The sequence below is a fragment of the Seriola lalandi genome, unplaced genomic scaffold, assembly GCF_002814215.2.
Source record: "Seriola lalandi dorsalis isolate HSWRI2012SDOR001 ecotype SW California unplaced genomic scaffold, Sedor1 jcf7180002054923, whole genome shotgun sequence".
NCBI classification, from domain to species: domain Eukaryota; kingdom Metazoa; phylum Chordata; class Actinopteri; order Carangiformes; family Carangidae; genus Seriola; species Seriola lalandi.
Window position 1 is genome coordinate 292,884 of NW_019525475.1, and position 9,789 is coordinate 302,672.

The window sequence follows — 9,789 nt, forward strand, 5'->3', positions numbered from 1 at the left end:
TGTTTTGCCATACTGTACTATGACGTTTTTTTTGACATTTTTATAACATACTATACTATGACGTTTTTATGCCTTATTATGCTATGACGTTTTTTGAAAATTTTATGCCATACTATACTATGACGTTTTTTGACATTTTTATGCCTTACTATACTATGATGTTTATTGTTATGTATTTTCATCACTTACTATACTATTATGTTTTTCTGCATTTTTATGCTTCACTACACTATGATGTTTTTTGGCGTTTTTATGCCTTATTATACTATGAAGTTTTTTGGCGTTTTTATGCCTAAATATACTATGCCTTTTTTTGATATTTTTATGCCTTACTATACTATGATATTTTTCTAGAATTTTATGACATACTATACTATGTCATTTTTTTAACACTTTTATGCCTTACTATACTACGACGTTATATGACATTTTTATGCCATTTTATATCATGACATTTTATGACATATTATACTATTATGTATTTCGGCATTTTTATGACATACTATACAATGACGTTTTTTGACATTTTAATGCCTTACTATACTATGACGTTTATTCTTATGCATTTTCATTACTTACTATACTATGACGTTTATTCTTATGCATTTTCATTACTTACTATATAATTACGTTTTTCTGCATTTTTATGCCTCACTACACTATGACGTTTTTTGGCGTTTTTATGCCTAAATATACTATGCCTTTTTTTGATATTTTTATGCCTACCTATAGTATTACGTTTTTTCTGCATTTTTATGCCTATCTATACTATGACATTTTTTGGCATTTTTATGCCTAACTACACTATGACGTTTTTTGGCGTTTTTATGCCTAAATATACTATGCCTTTTTTTGATATTTTTATGCCTTACTATTGTATGATATTTTTCTAGAATTTTATGACATACTATAATATGACATTTTTTGGCATTTTTATGACACACTATACTATCACACTTTTATGCTGTTTTTATGCCATACTATAGTATGACATTTTTTTTAGCATTTTCATGCCTTACTAAAGTATGATGTTTTTTGACATTTTTATGCCATACTATACTATGACCATTTTTTTCAAAATTTTCTGCCATACTATACTTTGACCATATCTGACATTTTTCTGCCATACTATACTATGACCTTTTTTAAAGAATTTTCTGCCATACTATACTATGACGTTTTATAACATTTTTATGCCATTTTATATCATGACATTCTATGACATACTATACTATTATGTTTTTCGGCATTTTTATGCCATACTATTCTATGACACTTTTATGCCTTATCATACTATGACGTTTTTTGACATTTTTATCCCATACTATACTATGACCTTATGCATTTTCATTACTTACTATACTATTATTTTTTTCTGCATTTTTATGCCTAACTACACCATGATGTTTTTTGGCGTTTTTCATGCCATACTATAATATGACGTTTTTTGAGAATTCTATGCCATACTACAAGATGTGGTTTTTTGAAATTTTTATGCCATACTATACTATGACGTTTTCATACCTTACTGTACACTACATAATACACTATGACCCTTTCATTTCTTACCATACTTTGATGTCATCATGGTTTAATACATGATGATATAGGGAGAGATACAACAGTATAGTGGTTAGTACTGATGCTTCATAAAGAGAAGGTTGTGAGTTTGCATCCCAGCTTTGGCCTTTCTTTGTGGAGTTTGCATTATTTCCCTGTGGCTGTGCTTTTTTCATGTCCAAGGACATGCACAATAGGTTAATTGGCAACTGTACCTGACATTTTCATGCTTCAATATACTATGACATTTTTTGATATTTTTATGCCTTTATTATAATATGAGTTTTCATGCCACTTCTTGTCACTCCAGTCACTGAAGGCCATCGTCAGATCCCTCTACTCCCCTTCCTGCCTGTCCATCCAAAGTATTTTCTGAAATCCTGGCCCTTGTTTTTCATACCATACATTCATACTACCTACACGTTTCTTTGTCAGTCGTCACAAGATGCAGTTTGTGAACATATCTATAATGAAGTTTCCTTTGAGCGAACAACACAGGCATGGCTAACTTGCAAAAGGCTCCTCAGATTGTGAGCCTCTAAGTCATCACACATTCCTCTGTGGAGCATCAAGCCTTTCAACTACAAAAGCCTCATCAAAAAGAGGTATGAAAAAAAGAAAATCATCTTTTCTCCTCCTCCCTTTTCCAACCCCCTCGCTAGTTCCTTCAGCTCCATAAATGTGCAGAGAACGAGGCACCACTTTTTAAAATCATCGATCAGAATTGTCAGATGCTTGGTTGTTGTTTGCCAGAAATAACCTCTTTGTATTTACTTAATTCTCTCCCCATGTTCAGATGGAGTGAAAGAAATCCCTTCAGTCTTTTAAGGAATTGAATGTCAATTTTATTTTCAGCAAAATGATAAAAACATCATTTGCACTATTCTGCCTCTTCAAAATAAATAATAATACATATCGGTTGTACATATCGACACCCAATTTTAACATAATTTCTTTAAGCTGGAAAAAAAATTGGCACAATATGATTATCATACAGTGTGTCCTTTGACCATCAATAAACAAACCATCAACATTATTGGTTTCATTTCTGAATGACAGTACTGTATATGCTGGACTCTGCAAACTACAGAAGCAAAATTCATTTACTTACAAACTGCAACTTCACCCATGTAAGGACCGTCACTGTTCAGAAACAATTTTTTTTTTTTCTAGAGTCAAGGTGGCGTGAATTTTGCAATCAAGCACGACGAGGACAGATCCTTCAGCAAAGCTTTCTGATGTAGCAGACGTCCCCAGCTCCCCCACCCTCCCCCCGCCCCCCTTGTACAAAAGCAGAACAACTCAATCCTGACATTTTATAGCTCGGAAATCATACATTGCACTTGGCAATAAAAAGGCGGAAAGAAAAAACAGACTCAGACAAACACTACATTGCAACATCTGCAAAATGTATTGTTAGGAGAAAAAGAGAAATTATATGCTTTCCTGTTTCACCCAGTGGAGACATCAAACTGACAAGAGAGTCATTCTTTTTATTATTTGCACAACCTATGTCTTCACATCACTTCCTTAGCACATCTACTACTTGTTTATATTGTATGTGCGCATTTGCACTTTTCACATAAGTGTTGAGAGGTATGACTGAGTCCATAAATAATGTGGCTCTGTCTTATGAAAAACAGCCCCTCATTACCCCCTGCACCACAGAACAAACTGAAAAAACAAACAAACAAACAAACAAAAAAAACCCCATAGAAATCGTTTTCAAATTTCATATGAACAGTCAAGTGACTACTGATTAGCCGCCAGGGACACAACATTTCATGAGGAGAAACTTTTTATGTTTTCTTTTTAGCACAAAGATAGCAAAGGAATGCATCAAAGCAAGAGTGCTGGGTCCGTGCCCATCGCTGGAATGAAAGGACAGGTGCCCACCCCCTCCCCCATAAAAATGCTCCAACATGTATGCGTACTGCAGTCAATGGTTGGACTCGAGCCCAAAATCTGGAACCTTTAATGTCTTTTTGCACACAAGGTTTCCTCCTCACTCAAGCCACTTTTGAAGTCTGTGTCGAAACTCACCATGGCACGCTTTTGAAAATCCATACTAGGAGGTAAACAAACCAAAAACCTTTGAAGTCAAAGTGTTCATCTTTCAGTCTCTCTTGTGTTGTCTTTGAATCTTTTCCTCCAGTGCACTAAGGCAGACAAAATCATTTTCTCTGACAATAATTTACTCTTATTTAAATGTTAAGAGAGACATTTAGGGGCTATGAGAAGACACTGGTGCCGTCGCTGTTGCCGTACAGGTCGGCCAGCTTTTTGAAGCGTGGTCCCCAGTTGGTGAGATAGTCATAGTTCTGATCTGAGTCTGTACTTAGTGACTCCAGTGAGCTTAGTGACTCTGCTACCGATCCGCTGCCTTCAAAAGCGTATGTCTGCAGAGAGTCATACGGGGGAGCTGACGGGTCCACATCAGCATCTTTAAGTCGTTCCCAAATAAACTCTCGAAACACCACATTGTCCGGCAGGGACTTGTAAGAGGGGCGTGTAGCTGATGTGTAATGAAAGAAGGTAGGTGTGTCTGGTGTGACATCTCGCCGTACGCTGGGGTCTCTAATGACGTTCAGGTTACGAAGGGTAACCATGTCGAAGGCCTCCGTGTCCTCCTCTCCCCCGCCCTCGTCGTCATAACGGACGATGTTCTCTCTGATGTCTCTCTCCTCCTCAAGAATCAGAGGCTCCTTCCTCCTCCGACGCATTGTCACAATTAGCAGAACCATCACTGCAGAGAAAGGGAGAGATGTATGAGTCAGTATTGACTGACAACAGCCGCACTTCCTGTGCCAGTCAGCTGAAAAGATGCAGAGATATGTGGCTTTTCAAAGAGCCAAATACATTGTCACAGTGATTCCCAGCCGCAGACACTTGTACCACAGAGAGAACCTGCACAGTGGTTTAACTAAATAGAAAAAATATAAATTGCACATTGTATATTGAAGTTAAGAGTGTGTAAAACCTAGTTAACAAGTGAGCAGAGAGGTTGAAATTTAGTTTAGTCAGCTAGGAGTGTAGGCCGGTTGAAACTGTCAGCAATGAATACAGTTCAAACAGTTAGCTAAGTGGCTAATCGATAAACAGTTAAAATAGCTAAAAGAAAATGATTAAAATTTTAGCTAAAAGAAACCGATAAATGGTTGCAATACATGCTAAAAGCAAGGATAAAGGATACAAGGATAAAAAGTTGAAATAGTTCAATGTAAATGTTTGAAATAGTGACCAAAGCAATGGATAAACAGTTAGCGTCAGTTAGCATAACATTAGCTAAAAGTTACGACTAAATTGTTAAAAGAGTTAACCTAAGTAAACAGTTTTTTAATAGTTAGCTCAAAGGTATGAATAAATAGCTGAAAGTAATGAATAAAGAAATGTTTAGCTATTGAATGATTGAAATAGTTCACTAAAAGTAATAGATAAATAGTTGAAATAGATGCTAAAAGTAATGAATAAACAGTGGAAATAATTAGCTAAAAGTACAGATAAACAACAGTTAGCTACAAGAATAAACAGTGGAAACAGTTTAATGTAAATGATTGAAATTGTCAGATGAAAATAATAGAAACACAGTTGAAATACTTTGCTAAAAGTAGTGAAATAACTGTTGAAATAGTAAGTAAAAGTAATGGATTATTGATTGAGACATCCACCTTCAGCTCGTGGCCAAACTTGACCAAACCACCCACAGGCAGTTTAAACATTACAGGCTAATAATATCCACCATTACATAATTAACTGTTAAATAACAACCAGTTTAGAAAACCAGTTAACACATGGGGGGGTCTGTCAAAAAAGGTTGAGAACTACTTCAGTGACAGTGCTTTGCAAATTCTATCAGAGTTTACTAAAGTAAACCTGCAATGTAATATATTGTGCTCCTCTGTGGTTTCCACCACCTACATTTTGCTTCAAGACCCGTACAAAACTCCTCCAAACTGGAATCCATGGCCCTCTGAGATCTTACCAGAAGCCGTCCTCCAGCCCCGGCTCCCTCTCCCATACATTATTGCTGAAAATAACTCTACGCCCAAGCAAACTGGCAAATGTCTAATGATCCTCTATCCATCAATGTCAAGCTGGTGCCAGTGAAATATCGTTCCGTGGGCCCATATTTCTTTTCCTTCTCGGCGTTGAGCTACTGCAGGCGGCAGAGAAAGAGGCCCAGGAACCAAATTCAAACACCACTTCACACTCTCTAATAAGGGAGCAAATGGAAGAGATGGAAAGGAGGAAAGTGTCACATGGAAAGGCTGCAGGAGATGAATGGGCAGCTCTCTGTTGGCTATTTTGTGACTGCTGGCACCCTTCAACAGCAGCACTAGTATCACCACTCAACAGTTTTTTGTGAAATACTTGGAATAGTCCATCCAGTCTAAATGCACTACTAATATCCATGATACTTTTTTAGTGCTTTGAGACAGAACACCAAATATTTCTGTGGAAGATTGTTTCCTCTGATTTTAGGAACTTGAGTCACTTTAAATTCTTTTCGATTCAGTAAGGCTTCTACAAAGTGAATTACAAAGTGGCACGTTGAAATAGAATATTCTCAGTGCTTTCCAGCAAAGCTCTTTAGGGTTTAATGCCTAGAAGACAGCCACGATGCGTGACAGACTGGAAACGGGCCAACATCCAATCACGTCCTACTAGGATGAGCAGGTGGATGGCCATGCATACAAATACTGGAGCCTGTGTCAGGTACCAAGGGCCCTGTAAGAAATGATTTCCAGCCCAGACAGTTTAGCAAACACATAACCATGATACGACAGGAGCCCCACTCTTCATAACACACTTTACTGATGATGTACACTAAATGGAAAAACAGAGGGGAAGATCAGTTTAGTGTTCTAGAGGCTTTTGCTGTAATTGAATTGTTTAAATGATCTACCCCGCGCAATCGATAGTGAACAAGGTGAGTTTTTCTGCGCTGCCCTTTTCTTACCAGCATGCATCACTGAAAGCACTTTCTCATTAGTGTAATTTTTTTTTGGTGCGCTGTGTGATTCTGCCGAACCTGGGACTGATTATTCACTCATTTTGTCACCAACACACTTCCTGTCTTTTTGCTACGGTGCCGTTTCTAATAGAAGTCTCAATCAGCAACTGTGACACTGTCGGAAATTAAAGGAAGTTTTATCTTCCAACACTAATTCCTGGGGAGAAAGATCGTCTATTTTCTCGAGCAGCCTTTACCATGAATGATAACTGGTTCTACATAAACACCAAATTTCTGCCGAATTTTTACCAGTTTCGGTTATTTTACTAGGTAATGAGATTATTTCACTCCTTTCAAGTGGGCAGGGCTCAGTCGCAGGAAGATGATGTCATGTACTTCCATGAATCAGGATTTAGCAACATTTGAATTCAGTGTGGTGTTATTGTTGCTTATATAACCAAGCTCAATCAAATCTGATATCGCATGCTCAGTCTTTTTGAGAGTTTTACACTACATCACCTGACTTTCCTCTTTGCCTCCATCACAGTTAAACATAGCTATTACGCTTTTTCCACCAAAATTAGTGGGTATATTTTAAAATGCGGTTAAACCTGTTGATAGAAGCCGATTGACCCCTTTTTCAAGTTTGCCCTTCTACAGCGCACACACACACACAGATGCAGTGGAGGAGGAAGAATGAGTTGCTAGCTGCTGTGCAAACTGGTTCTTTCACGTCTCATCCCCGGGTTGGAGTTCCTTGTAAAAGCGTCAGAGCCTCAGTGTGAGACGCTTCAATCGATGATTGTGTGTTTTAAAAAAAAAAAAAAAAAAAAAAAAAAAAAACTTATTTCGGGGCTGCAGCTCACTCTTCTATCCTGGAGGGCAGTGAGTGGTGGTGTTTCTGGTGTAACAGCACTGTGCAGGTGACAGGCGTGTTTACAGTGTGTGTGCCATGAAAGACGTTACAGCAGGAAAATGGTGCAAAAATAAAGGTTTTCTTTTGGGTGTCAATCCTGATTGTACCATTTTCCACTGCTGACAAAAGCCTAATGTTGGCGGGTCTTAGCAGGTTTTTTGACCAGTGGAAAAGGGGCTTATGAGTCGTAATAAGCGGCTTGCACAGACAAAATATGACAGGACAGACTCTTTCCTTCCTTCTTTGTGGTGATATGTTATCTGACATTTTTTCCTCTTGTTGTATTCTTCTCTAGATATGAATGAGTTGGGATATTCTTTTGCTCTTTCACCTTTAGTGCTTTTTCTCCTCATCGTTAAAAGACCACAGGCTTCATGGTGTAATATGGGACTGATTTGTTAAAAAAAAAAAGAAGCTTGCTTTTATCTCATGTCCCTAGAGAACCCTATTGTATAATGTGAGCCAATTTTCTATAATACTGGCATATTTGTTATTTATGTTTACAAATGAAAGAGCACAGCATCACTTTTGTTTTTGTAATTGAGGAACTCGTTGACCTTAATTTGTATGTGCAACAGAAAGTCTAGCCTGTGTGCTCTAATTGGCAGGTTTTTTTTTCGCAGGTGGAAGCCAGTAGCCTTTATGTGTTCGATGCTGTTTGCATGGTGCTGTTTATCTGTATGAATTTCTGCCTGATGAAGGTGTTGGACAGCGGGTGAATTTTGCTTTTCAACTCTGCAGTTTTTTGATCCAGTGCACCTGCCACTAAAACTCCAAGGTGTGCAGGAACTTCTCTGAAAGTACGACCTCAAAGTGCAAGGACTAAATCTACAGTCTTAGGAACTGCAACAAGGATGAAGAGAGAAGAACGAGCGCGGGGGAGAGCATGTGCTACATGACGAATGAGGATGTCTCGATGCCTCCTCAGCGACGTGACAGATATCACTCTCCTGCGTGGATGACATTATGCACCACCACTTGATGAAGGGCACGGGAACAATCAGAAACAGTGAACACAAATCCTCCACGTTACCGTCTACATTTCACTCTTTATCAGCGCTGCTGCATGTTTGCGTCATGATTCAAATAGCTGTTATGGCGTCTTTGCTGTTGTTGATATTATCTGTCACACCGTTAACTGTGTATTTGTCTAGTTTATGTCCCTGTTTACTGTTTCATATTCTATATTTTCCCCTGTATCCTTCTGCAAGCTGTTTGCAGTTTTCTCCCAATTCCTTTACAATAGGTCCTTTTAGTTTTTACCAGATTGTCATTATGAAGACAAATTTGCTCTTAATTGATTTGCTCAGTTAAAAAAACAAAAGGGTGTTTTTTCTTTTCTTTTCTTGTTGTTTTTTTGTTGTTTTGTTTTAGCACAATAACCAGTTGCGTTTATAGCAAATAATTACACAGTTTAAACACACAAATCTGATGTTCGCCATTCACATGTTTCAATGTGCACAGTGGAGCTTAAAGATCAGATCTGAGGAAGGAATTGTCTACTGTCTGAATACAGGCACATAAATAAAGACACAGACAGCGAGTTAACACAGGAGACAGACAGTAAAATAAGGGATGAATGGACATGTTCGTTTATAGAATGAGTCTGATAAGTAATACTCAGACAGAAATAACTGTCTGGAGATTTGAAGGGCTAATTGGCCCTCTGGAGGATTGCGCAACACCTGACCTATACTGGGGGGGGAAAGGAGCGGAACTTAACAAAATAATGATCATCGCTGTAGTTTGGATGTGTCATCCAAAAGTGACTGTATCATTAAAAAAAGGTTTTAAATGACATTTCCCAGGCATTTTCAGGAATATTACTGCAAGGAGCAGATGACAAGCTCAGTAATTAAATCTAAAAATATCAACCTATGATTAATGACCACTTAGCTTATGAGTATGTTGAGCCAAAGCTAACATGCACGCAGCTCTGTGGTTTAAAGGCAGGCAGGTGGAAACAGGAGGCTGCTGAGGAATACTAAGGCAAATAGAGGAGCGGCACGTTCTCCACCAGCAACATGCATCGTAGTTATTAGACAGATAACAAGAGCCAGAGCTGCTGGTGGGAGTGTGTGTTCCTCTCATCCGATGAGAAAGAGAGAGATTGATGGAGGAAGTTGGGGGGGGGGGGATCAGATGTAAGACTGACAGCACCTGAGGATGCCGGCAGTGAGACGCAGCTTGGGTCTTATTCGTGTCTCTTCCAAAACAATACAATCACACGCTATCACTGCCTCAATTGCTACCTACAGATTGAAAGAAGTCTTGATGGAAGACCATCAAGGAAGATCAGAATAAAGGATTGGGCAGAGCGGTCGCGCATGGGATGTTAATACAAGGGAAGGAAGAGGGG

At 38.4% G+C, this 9,789-nt stretch overlaps 1 protein-coding gene across 1 annotated transcript in view; it reads right to left on the bottom strand.

Annotated features, from left to right (window-relative positions):
- Nucleotides 1-2,828: 2,828 nt before the first annotated feature.
- Nucleotides 2,829-9,789, bottom strand: part of LOC111673627 (cadherin-7) — an 83,402-nt gene continuing 76,441 nt past the window's right edge. Inside the window, exon 11 of the mRNA XM_023431458.2 lies at nt 2,829-4,306. Coding sequence (XP_023287226.1) covers nt 3,792-4,306 — 515 coding nt within the window. The 3' untranslated portion in view covers nt 2,829-3,791. The remainder of the gene's footprint in view (nt 4,307-9,789) is intronic.